Here is a 20,129-nt window from a genome sequence, read left to right as displayed (position 1 = left end):
TGAAAACAACTGTGTCTGCAGTTAAATGGCGGGGTCGAGTTGCAACGCTCTGTATGCTCTTGGATGGTGCTATCATTTTTGGTAAAGTCATAATTGAATGGTGTTGCCGGGATATGAAATTAAAAACACAAAGAAACCTGTGTAAACTGAAGTATAAAACCTTCCTACGGAGGGTGCAGGCAACGGCACACGTACACACACACACACACACACACACACACACACACACACACACTCTACTCACACGATGACTTGCGGAGGAAAAGCAAAAGTAAACAAGAGTTTCAAAAACTTTGAAGCTAAACATCAAAGTTGATGGGACTATTTAGCACTTGCTGAGTTACTCAGGAATCTAAGGCAAGGAGCCTACATGAAAACATGAAGTTCCTATTTCCCTTTAGCCATTAAATGAGTGGAGATCAATGATAAGCTGTTGCTGTTTCTCCAGTCTATTTTCGAAGACCATTACAAAAATAAATCGGCGTGCTCGCTAACAGTTCTACCGACAGTTTGAGTGATAGCGTTCTGCGTGTGATTAAAGAAAGAGAAATAGATGCCCATGTTTACGAAGATCTTGCTTTCAGTTACATTCAGAAACAAACACAGTCCAGTTCTCCTTGACGGAGATCTTCAGTCTGTCTGCTCATTCTGTTATGACCATAGAAAAAATCTTTTGGAGCAAAATGCATTGGCAGTGCAACAAAAAAAAAAAAAAAAAAAAAAAAGTCCATGAAAATAAACTAACGATTGAATTAAGCGTTTGAATGAGTTCGCTGCCGGGTTATCTGCAAGCGCAAGACTCTACTGTCATGTTGGGGTATACTTTAAGTACGACATTCTTATTTTCGTCAAAGAACAAGATACTGAGCGAGGACATCTTTTCGGGGACACAGCAAGGCGCGGGAATCCCGGGAACGACCCCCACCGCTCTCACTATACTCTGGATGGTGGCGTGATTGGATGGCTTCAAAGACTAGAAGGAGAAATGAAAGAAGAACACACGTGTTAGGTGGAACCGCTTCTCCACGCCTCACTCCCCGTCACACAAAATGCTTATCGAATGATTTTGTTTCAGCACTTTCACAAAGCCTGTGGCATCACTATACGCTCAACTCAGTCTCCTATCCAGCCCCGTGAAAATGGTTATTCCAATAACTAAGTGCCTGCTACATTCTAGGCATGTGATACGTAGTATCTCTAATCCTTACCATAAAGCTAACATTGCTTACGTTTTACAGAGACTCAAACAACTTCAGTGACGTGTCCGATGTCGAATAGCTTAGCAGGTGGCAGAGTGAGGATTTAAGCCCAGTCCTCTCAGCAAGAATCACTTGACTACAAACAACTGGGCTCCCAATCATGGAATTAACACATTATATATGCTTTCAATAACAATACTGCAACAAAAACGATTTGTTCTTGACTCTACATTAATTACAAAGAATCCTAACAAGCATCCTATTTAACAAAGATGCATAATTGCCACTGTTATAGTGATATTTAAGCATCGTCGCTAAAAAAAGAAAACAAGTCAGAGGGGCACTGATTTATTTAATTTATTTAATAGTTGCTAAGAGGATGAACCTCATGGCGACTGTTCCACTATATATTAATAATTATTCGACGCTCTTGGGAAGCCCAAACTGGGGTTAAGAAGGGCACACTATTGGCCACTGGGGGTCACTGTTGCACTGTGGGTTTGGAATTAAACTTGGTAGGACGGTTCTAAGAGTGGGCCACGTCCTTCGGGAATAAACTAGGTGGTTATTCTAGGGATGGCAGGAACTTCACCAAAGAAGCCTGAGTGAAATCTCTTCCCTAAGAAAATGCCAGATGGAACCATGAACTTCCATGTGAAACAGGTGGTTTATTTAGAGCCCATACAGCTCTCCTCGACCTGAAGGAACTGTCACTTGGTAAGCCCAGAATGTCAGGTACTGCAAGAGTGGTAATAAGAACTTCATAAGAGATACCATACTTTCCTTTCCTTCCTCCCTCCCTTCCTTCCTTCCTCCTTTTTTTTTTTAGACAGAGTCTCACTTTGTCACCCAGGCTAGAGTGCCGTGGCGTCAGCCTAGCTCACAGCAACCTCCAATTCCTGGGCTCAAGCGATCCTCCTGCCTCAGCCTCCCGAGTAGCTGGGACTACAGGCATGCGCCACCATGCCCGGCTAATTTTTGTTTATATATATATATTTTAGTTGGCCAGATCATTTCTTTCTATTTTTAGTAGAGACGGGGTCTCGCTCTTGCTCAGGCTGGTCTCAAACTCCTGACCTCGAGCGATCCTCCCGCCTCGGCCTCCCAGAATGCTAGGATTACAGGCGTGAGCTACCACGCCTGGCCCCCTTTTTTTGTTAAAGCTCCAACTCAGAAATGATAGATTCAGAAACTATGATTACATGAGCAGTCCCTAGTGGGCTTGCTGGAATTCAGGCACAAGACCTTGATTCTGGGTTGCTGTGTCTTATCAGCAACCTCTCAGATTACAAGGGAGTTCCCCCCTTCTCCCTCATTCTGGAATCCTCCGATCAAGCTGCCATTACCAGGAATAATTATGTCATGCACAAAAGATCCATGCAGTCATTTGCTGGTGTAAAGCATATTGCCAGTCCATAATTTTTGTTTGTTTTTGAGTTCAGATCATGTTTCTCATGACTTTCCTTTGAGCAAGTTAAGAAATTAAGAAATACATCAATCACAAATGCATATCTGTGCTCTTTTTCTCACCAGTCTCTCTTTCTAACAAGGGTGAACGTGACTTCCACGTCAGTTTAGGTAATTTTTTGCTTAGGTAACTCAGTACACCCAGATTTAATATATTTAGAGTTCCTCTTCATGACTAGAGATTAGAATGGGAAGATTCAGGAAATTGAGGGTGTATCATTTTGAACTCAGTAAATGTGAATTTCTTCTTCATATGGGATACTTGGTTCAATGTGTTTAGATGCTTTGCTGCCTAATCCTATGTCTTTGCTATCCCTAGCCTTGGCACAGCTCCTTGCAAAAATAACTTCATTCCTCTAATCCTTGTGAGTTCCCTTGGATCTCTGTCAGCTACAACAGCTCAATCATTTGCATTGGAAATTTCTGTTTTCCATCTCTGTCAAGGTGGTGAGGAGAGGCAAAGGCATGGAGCTTGGCTTTGGCTGTGCGGGCATTTTTCATCTCGTGGCAGAATTCCAAGAGTCTCTCCCTTGGAGGGCAGATTGGCTGGAAGGACTAGGAATCAGAGAAATTCAAACTGTTGTGTTTGCGAGCGGACTCTACGGTGGTCAGGCCTGCACCTGCCCAGCTGTGCCTGACGTCCCGGGTTGAATCTGATCACAGTCGCGTCAGCAGGGAGAGCATCTCATTGGCGAAGAGCCTGCATTCCTGAGCTGGGCTGCGGGGGCTTCTGCTCCACACTCTCCCAGTCCGGCCCACATGGGTGTGATAGGGCAGAAGAGCATCTAATTGGAATCAGCGAAAGGGCAGAGCCTGGAATTTGGGAAAGGCAGAGCACAGCTGTTGTGAATTACAGTACAGGTTGTCAACTTTTGCAGACGGAGAGCCTCGCCGTGTGGAGCAGGCTTTCGCTCAGGAGGCCAAGAGAGAGGGGCCGCCGGAGGAGTCTGGCCTGGGAGAACTTCCCTCTGGGGCAAAAAGCGTATCTGAAGTCTGAAAGGTTTTTGGCGCTTCAGGTATTCCACATGTTGTACTGCTCTGACCAGACACCTCCGTTATCCTCTGTTGCTTGGACTGTATCTTTACTGAAACGGTTCACCCTGATTGCCACTACGGACCCTGTGCTGACCGCAGGGATGCTCGTTAATTACCCTAATGTAGGGCTGCCTGTGCTTCGCGATTCCGCCCTTGTTGCCGTAGCGCTGGAAAGACTCCAAGCCTGGGGGGCTTAAAGGGAACCATTAGAAAGCGATCAACCTTAAGCAGAGCCACACAGGTGAGGAGGGATTGAGAACTCTCTGTGACAGCCAAATCTCTACCCTCAACTTGGCAAAAGGAAACCTCAAGCTTGGAGAGAAAACGGGAGTTCTGATGCCATTCCAGGTGTTGACAAACACCAGGACGAGTTCAGTGGCTGCGGCTGACGCTCTCCTGATTCTGGGACTCTGCAGAGAAACCTCGCTGGCCCACAGGCTGTGGAACCCCCAGGGAGAAGCCTAGTTTCGGCTTTGTGATGTTTGAAAAGGGACTAGAAGCATCCAGAAAGCTTTTTCTTGCCTTATGGCCTTTATTCTCTTGATCTCTTTTCCTCTGTAGTCTTTGCTCACTTTCTACACTTAGTTTCTACTCTTCTCAGTCTCAGCCACGGCCATCAACAGTAACGTCAATGACAGACGTTCACAAACGCCTACTTAGTGCAAGGAGCTCCACCATCTCATTTCCCACAGTTTTTACTATGTAGAGACTATTATCTTTATTATCTACTCTCTTGCCAGTTTCAAAAACAATAAAACCAGCACGTAGAGAGTTTTAGCAACTTCTCCAAAGAACTCTAGCTGGGAAGTGGTGAGCCCAAGATTCAAGCCAACAGGATCTGACTCTCAATGGCGCCACTCAAAGTGCAGTCTGGGTATTGGCAGCGTCCGCGTCACCGAGGAGCTTGTGACATGCGCAGAATCTTAGCCCCTCCCCTGACATCCAGGGGATCAAAGCCCACATACCAGCTGGACTCCAGGCAGTTCGGAGGTCCATTAATGTTCTTAAACCTCTGCTACGACCAGTTATTCTGCTGCACTTACATACTTCTCTCCCCAAATTGATCTCTGCTATTCTTATCCCTCCGTTTTTAAATTATTCTTCTTTAGATCGCTTAGAACCACATTGAAGCTTTTCTGAAGCAACAGTGGGTTTTTCAACAGTCAAAGCGGGTAACCAGACAGGTAACTAGATGAGCGGGACGAGTAGGAAGAAATTGTGCAGGCAGGACTCTAAGCCAGTTTTCCAGAGTTAGGGGTTGAAAAGCCAACTCACTGTCTCCACCTTATCATGGCTCCCTGGGGGCCTGAAACTTGCAGTCAAGAGAGAAGAGAAAAACTCCTTCTCCACGCTATGCAGAAGAAACGAGTTTATGAGAGTGAGAGAGATTATTTGGAAAACTCGGAGATCCACCTAAAGTCCTGGGTTTAAAGGCAGAGTTTGAATCTATCCTTCCCTCCCAATGCCACAGGGAAGCCAGGTGTGAAATAAAGATCCATCGCCGCTTGTTACACTTCTGAACTTTGTTGTGTGTGTATTTTTAAATGCCATCCCAGCTGAATGAGATTTGTTTGATCAGTAAAACCTGTCCTTTATGAATATGTAGACAAGATAAAGCTCTTTCTATAACTACAAATGCATATGATTCCTACTTTGCTTTGGGGTTCATGCACCACGAAATAATAAAAAATCCTCGGGAAAGAAAAGGGCTTAGAAAATGTAGAAAGCTCATCTTTCTGAGACATGCAAACAAGGAACTGGGATTTCAATCAAGCTTCTGGCCCTGAGGCTGACCTGGTTTTTGGGCCTTTGCTTTCATGTGTGTGTGACACTGGGCATCCCAGCGACCACTGGGTAGGACACGAAAATGCCATTTTGAACATCTATAAGCAGAAACTGATCACTCTTTGGGGCAGAGGATTTTTCTCCTCCATTATCACACAATAGCAAAAATTGATTCACTTCAAGTTTTGCAAAAACAAATTCTATTCTTCCTCTTGACTTCTGTTCCTCGAGCCACTTTTTTTTGAATAACAAAGATTCAAACTGACAAGATGAGAATGGATGTCCAGCGTAAGCTTAACTGACGGCCAGAGGGCACCACTACATTTTATTCTAGAATGTACTATTTATATTCTAAATTCAAAGAGAACAGTCACTTGGGCTTTCTGTGCAAGACAGAGGGGGAGTTGAAGAGACAAATACATTTGTCAGGATACTGAATACAAACAGGATAAAGTACAGTCCTTACTGATTTTGGGAGAGACACAGGTAAACCCCGATAGGTCTTGGAAGAAGTTTACAGAGTCCTTGTAGCCTATTTTGATTTCCTTGTTAATGTTTCCCAGGGAAGCAAATGAAATAAACATTGGCGAATTTCATGAGGCCAGTTATCCTGGCTCAATCCCGATCCTGACCTCTGCGGGGACAACTCGTCTCACCAGACTCTGTTTATCAAAAACTGTTCCGCATCAGGGCATCAATCCTATTCGCCCTTCTCTTTGCTCCCAGGACATCCACTGCTTCCCTGAATACCCCTTAAAAGGTCAGCCTTCTGCAACCTGGGGCGTGCTTATAGTGGACAGGTGCAGCGGCCCGCAGAGCCACGTGGCTGAACATGCACCGTGTTGGAAGCAATGCAAAAAGCATTTTTTCCGCATATCTTTCTTGCTATCAATACTAACTTCATACTACTTTTGCAACCATTAAAGAAAAACCAAGCCTATTATTTATTTTACGATAAATGTGGTAAATAAGGGTCCAGACAGATTTTGTAAATGAAAACACACTCGACTCAGCGCGTCTTTCCACCCTACGGAAGCGGGAGGCAAGCGCGGGACGGAGCGGCTACCTTGGGCATGGGGAACTGGCAGGCTCCGGAGCAGTAATAGGCATCGAAGGACTTGGGCGAGATGATCCACTCGCTCCAGCCGATGTCTGCGAAGTCCACCTTCAGGTACCTCCGGGCACAGTTCCGAGGTTCGATCCATTGCTTTCTTCTCGCCTTCTTCAGAGTGTGTTCATCAAACTGGAGTGTCTGGCTCTTCTGGTGGGGCCCCTTTCTCTGCTTCTTTTTGTTCTTACCCTTCTCAGGGGGCTGAGTCTGCAGGGCCTTGTAAGGCTTCCTCTCCTCCCAGACCCCGTCCTCCTTGTACCGATCCTCGGCCCCAGGAAGCTCATTGTTCTGCAGAGGCAGCAGGACGGCGGCCGAGCGCTTCTGCCTCCGTTCCGTAGAGAGGGCGGCTCTGAGGTGGCCGTCCAGGTGGGGCACAGCTCCGGCGAGAACGTTCCGGTGTCCCTGTAAGCTCGACACCACACTTTCTGGCTCAGAGATGGCGGCATCGTTGGCATAGACCAAGATGTAAGGCTCCGGAAAAGGTGGCATCCTCTGTGGCAGCGGGTGTCCTTTGGAGGCCGTGCTGAATCCCAGGAGGAGCTGCTGGTTTTCCTGGGCCTTCCTTAAGAGCTGAGTGATGTCTTTAGACAGCCAGGCTGTGCTACCTCGATGGGGCCTGGCCATGTCAACCGACAGGTGACCCAGGAGCTGACTCTGGTTTCTGCTGGGTGTGAGGGTCCACGCAGAGAGCTCGACCTTAGTGTGTCCCCTCTGAGCATGACGGGAGCAGCCCTGGGAGGCCGGGCAGCTCGGGCTGACGGTCACCGGCTCTCCAGCGGGGAAGTGCAGCGTGGCAGACAGGACACTTTCGGACTTGGTCAGAGAGCTCAGATTGAACACATGCAGCCCCCTGCTCTCAAGGGCTCCTAGGAAAGAAGGAAAAGAAAGTGAACGGGAGTCAACAGGGCCTCAGTAGGCCACAATTAACTGAAAATGAAGCAGAGACCTACACGCAAGAACTAGACTGAACTTCATCAAAATTAAAAACTTTTAAAAATTACTCGTGGTTAAAATGTTTTATAATGCAAAGGTGAGGAAAAACACCCACCCCTTAGTTTATCATATATGTAAAGTCTATACACATAAACACACTACGACCAGCAAAGACCAGAGTCCAAAGCAAAACAAATGATTTACTCTAACAGATTTGAACGGAATACCTACTGGGTGCTAAGCTCTGCGCCGGGCCACAGGCTGCACAGTGGAGGGTCCTGCTCACGCTGGGATGGGGGAAGGACCAGGAGCAGCAGTCAGGCAGCTGTGCCATGATGGTGACACTAGCCATCAAAGGTGTTGACAGTGCTTGGAATAGAATAGGGAGCCATTGACTTTGCCCAGGTAGAGGGCAGACGGACACCCAGGGAAGAGGTGACTTTTGAAGTAGACTTTTAAAGTTGAAGGGAGGAGGGGATGTTGAGGAGGAGACGGGAGGAACACATTCTAGCAGGATCCAGACGGTTTTGCAAAAAGAATGCTGCCAATGCTCAAATAGAAATTATAATCAAATTAACTTAGTTGCTCGAAGTCCTAGCAAACATCTAAGCTATCCAAGTTCAGAAAATGTACGCCCAGTTCGCATTTATCTCCTAACCAAAGGTGTTATGTTATGCCTAGCACGTGATGTCTTTGCTCTTTTTTTTTGAGACAGAGTCCCACTCTGTTGCCCGGGCTAGAGTGCCGTGGCATCAGCCTCGCTCACAGCAACCTCCAACTCCTGGGCTCAAGCGATCCTCCTGCCTCAGCCTCCCAAGTAGCTGGGTCTATAGGCATGCGCCACCATGCCCGGCTAATTTTTCTATATATATTTTAGCTGTCCATATAATTTCTTTCTATTTTTAATAGAGATGGGGTCTCACTCTTGCTCAGGCTGGTCTCGAACTCCTGACCTCGAGTGATCCTCCCACCTCGGCCTCCCAGAGTGCTAGGATTACAGGCGTGAGCCACTGCGCCCGGCCTGTCTTTGCTCTTAATATTTCCACCCAGGTTAGGGGTCTCTGCCTGTTCTAGGTCTCCTCCGTCTTGAACTTTTCCCCCCTTTCTTAAACAATAAAGTCAATTGGTCATTCCACAAATCATTCCTTGATATCTCTAACCCATGCTTGACCTATAGTGTTTTTTGGTCTTCTATGATTTTTTTTTTTTTGTAGTGACAGGGGCTCACTCTGACTCTGAGGCTGGAGTGTGGTGGCTCGATCATCCTCACTATAACCTCAATTCCTGGGCTCAAGCAAACCTCCTGCCTCAGCTTCCCACGTAGCTAGGACTACAGGCGTGTGCCACCACAACTGGCTAATTTTCTCTGATTTTAAAGCATTTAATAATTTCTGTGCAAGTCAATGCTTTTCTCCCCAAAGCAACCCAACAAATATTTATTGAGCTTTTATAATGGACAAAAATAATAAGAGAGTTGCATGGAATTTAGCAAATGAGTACAGAGAAATAAATAAGAATGAGATAGATACCCTCTTGCAACTAGAAATACATGATAATATCTATTCAATTATTTTCATGTTCTCTATTTTAGATTTTACATTAATTTTCCCATACTGAAGACTAGTTTTGTGTTAGGTTTCTCCTTCTTCCCATAAGTTGTACACAGATTTATCCATACACACATCTATCTACGCTTAAATATCAGTGAATGGAAAATGCCTTAGTGTCCACTTTTTTATTCTTCCGAAATATTCAGATACTTATCTATTTGTAGTTATTGAATGGGAAACTTGAAGTACACTTTCTGATTAATAAGAACAAGTTACAAAAATACAGCTTATGCATTTTTAGGCTGAGTGCTCTCCTTTTAGCTAGTGTACTGATATAGACGAGAGCAACTAAGAAAGTAACCAAGATGTTGAGTCGTCTGGAAACTGTCTCATAAGGTTGGGTTGAATAAATAAAAACACACAGACTGGAGGAAGAAGAAAAGGTGTAGCAAGGACATGAGAATTGTTTTCAAATACTTGAGGGGCTTCAGAGTGAGCAGGGTTTTTCTTTCCAGTGTCAAAGTTTGAACGGAGGCTGAATTCAGGCCAATGTAAGTCATGACTTTCTAACTGTTTTACTTAACTTAGGGTGGCCCATCTGTGGGACTGGGAGAACTGGTCATGAGTCAGGACTATTACAGGAGGTTCCTTTACGGTCGAATGCGTGGGGTGTGACAGGTAAACTGGAGAACCTGTTAGCTCCCTTGCAACTACAGCTGGCTGCTTCCAGCTCTTCCCAGAGAAATGTTTTTGATGCTGAAATAAAACTACCATCAGGTGGTGCTATTTTCTCACTGTTTGCTGGCACTAGCACAAGCCCGAATGTCCTTTGCTGGTAATGTGTCTACTGCCGGCTGGTTAGGGCTTGCCATTGGCATTATAACCTTACATTTTGAACTCTCTAGAGCCATAATACCTGGGCATTGAAAATGGTTTGGAAGCCAGGTGAGTTACTGAGCGAGCCACACTCTCCTTTACACACTTGGGACTTTGCACCTGTCGCTGCTTCCCTCTAAAATGGCTGTACCCGTCCTTTTATCCTGGATGATTCCGATTTGCTTTTTAAGGCAAGGCTGCGTTACCACCCTGGAGGCAAGCTTGTCACGACAACCCACCTCCTTGGTTAGGACCCTGCCTCTAGTCCCATTTTTATTACACTCTTACTCCTTCCTAAGACCATAAACTCCTTAGAGACAAGGCTCTGTGTTACGTCAGACTCTTCAGCCCGTGGCACAGGTCTGGACCCTTAGGCAGGCCTCAGTAAATGCTTCTTTTATGGATAAACAGACTTAGGTCAACCTACTCATTAGAGAAATGCAAACATGACGGACCACAGTAGGTAGCCAGCAAGTTAGCGACTGATTTTGAAGAGAAGCCCATGTCGTCTATTACTAACACAGATTATTTGGGAGTTTGATTATTAAATAAAGGTAAAATATTTATTTCTGGTTTTATCTGAAAACAAAGCACTTGCACCTGATGAAGCCAGGGACTTGGATCAGGGCGTCAGGCTCTGTCTTAGGGACTTAGGACCAGCAATGCTATCGCGACAGGTCGGCTCTTCTCCCGGGGAAGCGGAGGCTGAGCCCAGGCAGTGGGAAGAAGCTCACCTTCGCTCTGGCCCACACAGAACGTTTTCAAAGGGAATTAGAACACACAATGGAAAGCTTTCTATGTAAAGTCTGATTTTAAAACAAATAGACTAAATGAAATCTTGATGATTAGTTAAATCCCCTGGAAGCCGGGAAAACATTTTAGTCATTCAGAAAATATGTAACTAAGAACAATTTTTCTCCCCACTTCTTTCTCCAAACAAAGTGCAGCTGCTACAAATGCCGGGGGTGCCTAGGTCGGGGGCACACACGTCCGCAGCCACTGGCTGAGTGCTTGCTGCTGGGTACCTGGCGGAGACTGCGGTCTCTCCACGTGGCCCAACTGTCACACACAGACAAGATGGAGAACCTCTAAAACAAACACAAAGTCACAGAATGTTGTTTTCCTTGCAGAGTTCCAGGTGAATGAGTGAGTTTTATGGGATCTGAAAAGAACCATTCTGTATATCCAAAGTAAAAAACATGGCCAAAGATGATATAATGTATGTTTATCTAGAAAACAAAATGTTCATTAATCAGTTTATCTACTCTTAGCCCCTACCCAATGGCATTCCTAGACTGCGAACTCCCAGAGGGCAGACCCAGTTCTACAAATCTTTGGACTCCTAGTACTTCTCGCAGTCTGGAGCACTTACATCCTGAAAAATATTTGCTAAATTTGTTGCATGAACAGCTGTGTATATTGACTAGATTCTAAAGTGTTTTCTATTTAACACCAAAGTGTAAAAACTTTTCAAGTAGGTGCAAGTTCCCAAAGTTATAAGCAAAAGCCCTTCTTGGGTTTAAGTATCATGTACTATTCCTTCCAGGTGGTTAGAAAAGAAGAATTAGTAGAACATTTGCATATGAAACAGAAGAGTATTGACATTTAATACATAGATGATAAAATGCCCCATGGGAAATTCTTTCAAGGAAAGTTTATTTTTAAAGGATACTCTGCCTGGCTGATGGATTTTCTGCTATCCCTGGTTATCTTGTCTCTTGAACATCTAACCCAACTCAGCTGAAGTATCTACAGAGTGCAGATTATGTGGCAAACTGTGCCGGGTCCTCGGAACACAGGACTACGAGGACGAAATGAGATCGACCCCCTCCCCTCCAGGGGCTTCTGTGCAGGCCCCGCCCACGTCCTCCTTTTTGTAGCAAATCTATTAGGTTACAAACTCTACAGCTGTGAGAGAGAGGTAAGCAATCCTGATTAACTGCCTTCAAAGCCTTCTCCAGGGCAAAAACTGTCATAAAGGCAGTAATATACCTTCTAGGTAAAAGAAGCTCACCGCTATGTAAGTTAATAAACCATCTGTCCATGGAGAGGCCCCTAAAAGGGCCACCAGATGAGACCACCGGTATTAGCACATTAATCATCCCAGATTTCAGACGCTGGTTGTGATATAAAATAGTCAAAACTCTAGGGTCAAATTTTAGAGCAGTAGTTCTCAAATATGGATCAAAATCACCTGTGTGGGTTGTTAAAACACAGATTTGTGAACCCCGCCTCCCCCACCCAGAGTTTGATTCTTTGATTTGGAAGATCTGCTGTGGGCTGGAAAATTTCTACCAAGGTTCTAGGTAATATTGATTCTGCTAGTCCAGGGACCATACTTTGAGAATAGCTAACTTCAAGAAATCTCTATAAAAAGGCACAAACAACCCTGCTCCACTTAGCTACTGTGGTCAGGACAGAAATAGTAACTTGTTGAATGTAGGTTTGGAATATAGATTGTGTTACAAAATGACTACCACCTCTCTATTTTTACATTGTGTATATTCTCTGTGCTACAAAAAACATTATCAACATTTGAGATATGTTTAAGGCTTTGTGGGAAGCAAGAGGGAGAAAATCTTTTAAATTATTAAGAATATTAATAATACCTAATTTATATCTGGATTCTAAACTTTTAATGCATCTTCAAATTCATTTTTTCAACTGAGTTTCACCATTTTTCTGTGAGACAGACACACTAGGTATGGTTCAACCCATTTGATAGATGAGGAAACTAAGAATAATAATACTAGTTGACTTGACTTACTAGCAGTTCAACCAAGATTAGAATTTAGATCTAACTCCTAGCCTTAGGTAATAGAAAAATCAAAACTCCAGCAATCTTTTCTCTACTTGAAAACCATTTCTCTTAACCAGCACCTAAATGCAGCAATTACACCCAATTCAGTCTTGAGATTAATTCCATGCACTTAACTTACAATTTTCTTTAAAGGAAAAGCAAACAAAAGTGCGTTGGACTTCACTTGCTTTAACTGTAAAATAATAGGGCTGAACAAAGAACCATTTCTAAAATTATTGGATGTAATTATGTTATAAGAAGAATATATAAAAGTACCTTACTTGGTAAAGTAAGAACCACTGAAGCTGGTAATACAGTGGGATCGTTTTGCTCAAACACTTTTATTCACGGTGTACTCATAGATAATAAAAGCAAACATTTACTGTGGTTCTGTTGCCAAGAGGAGATGAATCTTAAATGAAGGTAGATCACTGAATGAGTCAGTAAACATAAACACGGTCATTTGACTCTATGACGTACGTACTTATGTTTTACATAAATAAAGAGACTTTTAAAAGAGACCTTTAAAAATATCATCCCTGAAAATGTGTGTTACCAGGAGTATTGCTTTATATGCCAGTATCCTAAGACACAACCACTACTAACATGTGAACAGACCAGCAATATTACTGATTGCTAAATACACTCCATATATGAGGGCTCTTTGGTTACTCATTAATCATTTACTACTGTCCAGAGTAGAAATTATCCTGGTATAATTGTGTCATGTGATTAGTACTATATCAATATTTCCATTAAAATCCTATTTTCATGGATTCATAACATCATAAAATTTCACTCACTTGAAACTTGGCATTAGAAAACTCAATTTGAGACTATTTATGATTCTTTCCACTACTCTCACCAAAATAAAGTTATTAAGACCCTAACTGATTACTAGGATATTCATTTAACAGGAAAATTATCAAAATTTTGGGAGAAATGTTCTAATATTGCAACACAAAAATCCTGACTAGCCAATAGAAAATGGACGTCAGGTTGCTCAATAATTTTCGTGAGGCTTTTTAATAGGTCTGATTCTTTATTATATCTATTAAATACAACAAATATTGGGGATTATATAAGGGATTTGATAGATGTCTTGAGTAAATGTGTCTTTCATCAAGGTAGTAATGGTGATAAAACATTAAAAAAGTGATATGTATGACCTTTAGTGACTTTTTCCACAAAGTAGCTTTTCTTTTTAAAGTATAATTAATACCTGTTGTGAAATAATAAAATTTAATCCTATAGAAGAAAACAATGAAGGAGACCTCATAGAGATACAGGGAAAATGAAATGTAATGAAAGAGAATCTCTAAAATTACATTCAGAAAAGTTTTATGACATAAAAACAGGAAGATGGTACAATGACAATTGGACTGAGATAGGTACTAACTAGGAAATGAGAAATGTAACAGCGTTCAGTAGAACCAGTGTTTCCCGGCTAGACATCTTAGAACAACAATTCTCTAAAATGTTTTTTCCAGGAGAAAGTATTCCCCTTTTAAGGGGACTCATTAGCATTTAAAGGCCCTGAAAGGTCACAGTGCAAAGAAAACCGATCACCTTTTCCAAACTTACTTGGCCACGGAAACCAATTGTGTGTATCACCTGTTAACATCTTCCAAAGACTTCTTTTTGTCAAATTTTCTCCTTGAAAATTAGATCAGGGTACTAGAAATAACAGGTTTGGAGACAAGTTCAGTATGTTTGGAAAACTGTCTGGAAAATAAATCATGATGCCCATTTCTGCTTTCATTAAAGAAGAAGCTGTACTTGTCTCCTCGAATACCTCTTTCAAATACAAAATTCTCTAATCTAAAATATAATACAAAAAGATTTGATATTCATGTCTCTAATTTTCAGAAAAACCTGAACCCATTCAGTCAAGTACTTCTGAACTCCCACTGCTTAGGCAAAATGTATGTAACCCTCCTAATTAATTCTTGATTATGAATATATTTTTAATGTACAAATATTGCTTCAGTGAATTATCTGCTTAGGGGATTGTTTTCCTTGATTCTCCATGGTCTTTTGGTCTCTTTAAGTGTTCCTAACGATACTACAAAGGTAAATTTAAATTCCTTTTTATGTAATACATTCACTTTCCCCTTTCCTTAGCACATACAGTCAAGCACTCATGGTGTTACGTAGTTTTAAGTGGCAGGGATTATAAAGCTGTCTTGACTACTGCAGCAAAAGAGTTCATTAAAGGCCATCAGATAGGCGAAGCAGGACGTAACTCAAACCAGCTGCACACACAGCGCCTCCTCTCCAGGTGTGCCACGCCCTTTAAATAAAGATGTCAGATAATCCCAGTACTTTTAATTTCAAGTCTACGCTAGGCGCTAGGCATTTCAAGGTAACTACATTTTAGTGAAGTTATTATAGTTCCTTGTTATCAAACCCACCAAAAATGAAGCTTTCCTATTGGTCCTTGTATTTTATAGGAATGGCCTCTATGAGAGCGATCATTCAGCCCTCAGTTATATCCCATTTTCCCCAAAGCCTTATATTGTAGCCTTGTACTTCAGAAATATGTGAAAGTCATAATTCTTTATTTTTAAAGTTTTTTGAATAGTAGGAAAGAATCTGTCCTTCCTCAGTGAAGGAAAATATTCACTTTGGGTTTGGATTGCCTCAATTTTTTTTTCAGTCTATGAAATATGTAAGATTTTTTTTGAAAGGCAATACATACCCACTGAAATGTCATCTCTTTGTAGTTGTCTGTCACAAACAGTGATAGTTGCCTAATAAAAACGCTTGTGTTTTAATCATTTTTCCTAAAGAAGTCACATTTATGATTAAGAAAAATAAGATTAAGTGACTACAGGAATGATGAGAAAATAATGAACATAAATCATCTATCTTAAAAGATCAAGGAGGAGAAAACCTCATGTGAAATATTCTTATAAGCCAAAGACAACTTAAACCAAGAGTAAAATAAAAGCTGATTTCAAATCCTTCTGTCCTCCTTCAAGATGGTGTGTTTTTATCAGGTTGAACTTCTCTGTCATCAACACTTTTGTAAATTACCTTTCACAAAGGGAAAGATAAAACCTATCTTTATGTAAACCCTTCCACACCACAAAAAACTTAGAAGCGCTCCAAACTCACAGTTTTGGCACACGGACTGCATAGCCTTGAGGGAGGAGAAAGGGGTTAGCAGCAAGTGTGTTTAGGATGGATGCCACCTACCATCGAGTAATGGCTTAAGTAGAAAGTAATCAGAGGCAGACCACAGCAGCTAAATTTCAACCAAAGATATTCTAGGTTTAGAACAATAAATAATTTTAATCAAGTATGTTCCAAGGAGGCAAACAGGGCTCTACGGCTGTAACTCAGCCTGAATAAGCGCCCAGAGTCTGCCGGATCAGCAGCTACTCCACCAAGACAGCTCAACACCTGACCTTTCTTTACAGTCTTTAATGTCTTCGGTACAGAGAAGCCCATGTGGTGTGAAACTTAAACACTTTGGACTGGAAAACATATCAATTTATCAATGCAGACGGCGTCTTTCACCTACATCAGAACACGTGTCACGAGGTGAAGGGTGTTATGGAAATGCTGATGTGTAAGAGGGAGAGGGACACACATGAAGAACCTCAGCACCTGCCTGGAGTCCTGCCTTACTAGAGCCAGAACTGCCTTATAACGAAGTCTCTTAGTGTGTTAGTAACTAAACACTCTTGGAAGGGGTTCAACATGAACCACCTCTCCGGGAGTCTCCGATGAGGTAACAGGACACTTCAGCTTCCACAAAAACCAGAGTCTACATTTGACGAATGGGTCATTAAGCCAGTCTGTGGGATGCTGCAGGGATTACTTTTCTTATCAGCGCACAGGGCCTTGTATATATGCAATGAGCTGCAATCTATCATTTCAAGGGAAGGTCTGGCCTCCGAATCAGAGTTTATCATTTGATGCTTTAAGACTACAGTGAGGCTGGTAAGGGACACACTGAAATTATAACGCAAGGAATGAGTTGAAGCCGAAAAGTATATGGTGCCTGAGTTATTCAAATCCTTATCCGTGGTTCCACAGCCTAAAACAAGCAAACGCTATAAAGTATGTGAATGAAATAAACTCAAACTCCACCTCAAACCAAGTGGTTCATGAAGTACGCAAAACTTGTTGGTACAAAAAAAAAATACCGTTCATCTCTTGGGTGCCTCGGCTATTCCCTAAGGAATATAATCAAGAAAGTGAATATTAAAGTAAGAGTGAGCTGAGTATGTTCATTGCTGCTACCTGCCTTGGCCACCCACCTTCCTTCCCACCCTCGTTACAAGCACATGGCTCCTTCACTGAGCGCCGCCCTGAGTTACACGGATGTAAACAAAGCCCTCTCTGCCGTCGGCAGGGTCGGGACGGCCGCCTCACCTGGCTGGGACGCTCAGAGCAGGTGTCTGTGTCCTCAGCGGAGGCTCGGCACCAGCATGGTGTTCAGAAGGAAGAGAAATCTGTTTCGGTTCAGACTCTGGCTAAAGACTTCTACCTTAGAAAGCATAACTCACATTTATTGTGGATGTCATCATACCTATGAGCTGCAGAGCGTATTTACAGTGTCAACCCAGGGCTTTCCTTGATGGATGCTTTGGTTTTCCTTTTTTCCAGGAGTCCTACATATCAAAGTGTTGGGAGATTTCTTTCTAGTGATTCTGACAGAACTGATTAAGGCCCGGCCTCCTTCCTTACAGACTCTTGGCTGGTTTTCAACAGTTCCCTGCAGACAGGCTTTGCAGGTTCATTTCCCTTTATCACGAACGCAGTGAAGGAAAATGCCTGGTCCATCCTCAAAGCGTATAAGCAGAGTCAGTGTCCGGGAAAACTTGCCCCTAAGCTGTTAGCACAAGGGAGGGAGGCTGTTAGCATGAGTTATTTGCCTCAGTGCAGGGGCTACGAGAAACCTCGCTAAGCCACGCATTTCAGCCCGCAGTGATCTGTGCTGAGAAACGGGATGAGCAGATTCTCCTGGGTAGATTCCAGGAGGTGTTGACATCCACGGCCGGCTGCTCCCTCCCCCTCTCCCAGCTCCTCCCAGGATGGATGGTACAACCTCTGTTTGCCCAGATGGGTTTTAAATAATCAAAACACCAGAGCACCTGGTTTTGTTTGTGTTTTTGCCACCAAGGAAAACTGTCGAGTAGAACGTGTCAGTTACAGTAACAAAAAGGGCGCGAGCTAAGAGCCAGCGCACGATCCAGCTCTCAGAAGCGAGTATCCAAGAGGCGAGGGAAGGGCTTCTAGTTGGAGTCTGGCTTCTCTCGGCCCGGGGTTGGCATAACATGGCACAGACCCCTTGGTACACACGGCTAACGCCCAGCCCAGGGGAATTGCCGCCGAGCGGTTTAGGAACCAGCAGAATGAGGTGCCCCCGTGCTCCAGGCACCCAGGGCAGGCGGGCTCCGCAGGGCACGGGGTCACCCCGTCCCTTCTTCCGCACGGTTCCTACCGCCCGTCCCCTCCTCTGCTCTGCGCTTCTCTCCACTTCTCGCTCGGACTGTAGGGTCTAGAACTAGGCTGAGACTCGGCTGGGGAAATGCTGGGTGTGCCGGGCAGAGGGGCCCCGGGGGCGGCTGCGGAGGGCGGGGAAAGGTCCCCAAGCAGCACGTTGGAGCGGGGGCAGAAGAGGAAGCTGCGGGGTCCCGGGGCGGGACTGTGGGAGGGGTGGGGGTCGCCTCGCGCACTCACCTGCTGCTCTGGCTCGAAAGCTGCGAACCGTGTTGCTTTCGCGCAGGACCCGGGCGCGCAGGGGCCGCGAGCCTCGCTCTGGGGAGCCCAGAGTCCGCGCCACCTGGACGCTGCCGCCGCCGCCGCCGCTGTACCTGTCGTAGAGCCGCAGCATGTGCTCCGACACCTTGTCTTGTGGCTGCAGCTCCGGGTTCGGGCCGCCACCTGCCGTGCGGTCCCCTGGCACGGCTTTGTGGGGCTCCGGGAGACGCTGCTCCAGCCTTTCCCCCTGCGCCAGGCTCAGGCAGAAGCAGCCCAGCCACAGGCAGAGCAGCCCGCGCGCCCGGGCCATCGCGAGGTCCCGGCGCCGCAGGGGACACTCCGAGGCGCGATGGGTCCGCCGCGGAGCCGAGGGTCGACCTTCAGACCAGCTGGGGCGAGGGCGCCCGGAGCCGGGACACCGCCGGGACAGGACAGCGACGAGCCGCGCGTCCTGCGCCGCCGAGCGCAGACTGGCAGGTGGCTGTCCCCTCGCGGCGGCGCGGGCACCGTCGCCACTCGGACGCCAGGAAGGAGCTGTGGGTCGGGCGTGCGTGGCGCGGGCGTTTCCAGGGTCTGTCTCTACCCTCCCTGCGCTTTGTTTTCGGGAACACCCCGCGCACGGGCCGCGCCGGGACGAGGACCAGCGCCGCGTCGGAGCGGGGTGCGCGCCGCGGCCGGGAGGCGCTGCTGTTGCAGGGATCGCGGCGGCGGCCGGTCTGCGTGTGCGTGTGCGCGTGTGTGTGCGTGTGCGTGCGCGTGTGTGCGAGAGCGAGACTCTCTCTGACTCGGTTCCTTCGCCCCCGGCAGAGGCGCAGCCGGCCTCGCCCTCGCGCTCGGGCGTCGCGGGGAGGGACCAGAGCGCCCGCGGGGGAGGGACGGGGGAGGCGGGGTGGGGTGAGGTGGGGTGGCCGGGAGGGGACGGGCAAGGAGAAGCTCGAGGACGAAAGAAAGGGTAGGAGGGACGGTTCCATTTATTTATTTTTTAATCGCGCCCTGGCTGGAAAGAGAGCAAAGTGAACCAGTTTCTCCCTGGCTTTTTTCCCCCTCATCTGATTCCAAACATCAGCACGACGCGAACCCCGTCCTGGCTTCCCTTCCTGGGCCTCCCGGCCGGGACGGGGCCTCCGGCACCTGCGTCCTGTCCCCACGGCCGTCCGAGCACACGCCCGGCACACCTGCCCTCCTCGCCCCCACCTGCTGGGGGAGAGAAGCGTGCGCGAGCCAGTCGCACGTTAAACACACGCGAGCAAGGCAACACACCCCAGCGCCACCCCCAGTCCCTCAAGGGGCTTCTCCGTGGGATGGCGCGGTGTGTCCGAAGACCCCGGGGTTCAGAGCAGGCTCCGAGAGCTGCTAGCTCTGATACTCCTCCGCGTTCTCTCTTTTCTTGGCTTCACAACAGAGACTAAACTACTAGCTAACATTTCACCTCACACTTGGGCCCCAGACACTCCGTGTTCTTTAGGTTTCACATGTCTTGTCTTCAAAACACTTTCACAACAAAGCCCCTTTTACAGAGGAGGAAACTGAGGCAACAGTAGTTGGCAGAGCTGAGCTCCACTCTCGGAGAGTCTGATTTGTGGCCTCAGGCCCTTGATCACCACGTTATCAACACTGAAACTACCCTTTCAACTGGAGTTCCCGTGTGCAGTGCA

At 45.7% G+C, this 20,129-nt stretch overlaps 1 protein-coding gene across 1 annotated transcript; it reads right to left on the bottom strand.

Moving 5' to 3' along the window:
- Nucleotides 1–212: 212 nt before the first annotated feature.
- On the bottom strand, nt 213–19,222 carry BMP3 (bone morphogenetic protein 3). The gene is made up of 3 exons (XM_045536914.1): nt 18,454–19,222; nt 6,553–7,463; nt 213–973 (listed from the first exon to the last, which is right to left on the bottom strand). The coding sequence occupies exons 1-3, from the start codon at nt 18,782–18,784 to the stop codon at nt 782–784; spliced, it is 1,434 nt and encodes a 477-aa protein (XP_045392870.1). The 5' UTR covers nt 18,785–19,222; the 3' UTR covers nt 213–781.
- Nucleotides 19,223–20,129: the final 907 nt, after the last annotated feature.

This window comes from Lemur catta, chromosome 24 (genome assembly GCF_020740605.2).
Source record: "Lemur catta isolate mLemCat1 chromosome 24, mLemCat1.pri, whole genome shotgun sequence".
NCBI classification, from domain to species: Eukaryota; Metazoa; Chordata; class Mammalia; order Primates; family Lemuridae; genus Lemur; species Lemur catta.
Note: the sequence above shows the minus strand (reverse complement) of the source record. Positions and strands in the feature narration are given on the sequence as shown.

Bases quoted from the DNA above. Each gene is read 5' to 3' on its own strand.
- BMP3 (XM_045536914.1), bottom strand. From the start codon at position 18,784: ATGGCCCGGGCGCGCGGGCTGCTCTGCCTGTGGCTGGGCTGCTTCTGC. The intron at 7,464-18,453 runs GTGAGTGCGCGA...CTTCTTTCCTAG, and splicing joins CTTTCGAGCCAGAGCAGCAG to GAGCCCTTGAGAGCAGGGGG. The intron at 974-6,552 runs GTAGCCGCTCCG...TTCTCCTTCTAG, and splicing joins GCCAGTTCCCCATGCCCAAG to TCTTTGAAGCCATCCAATCA.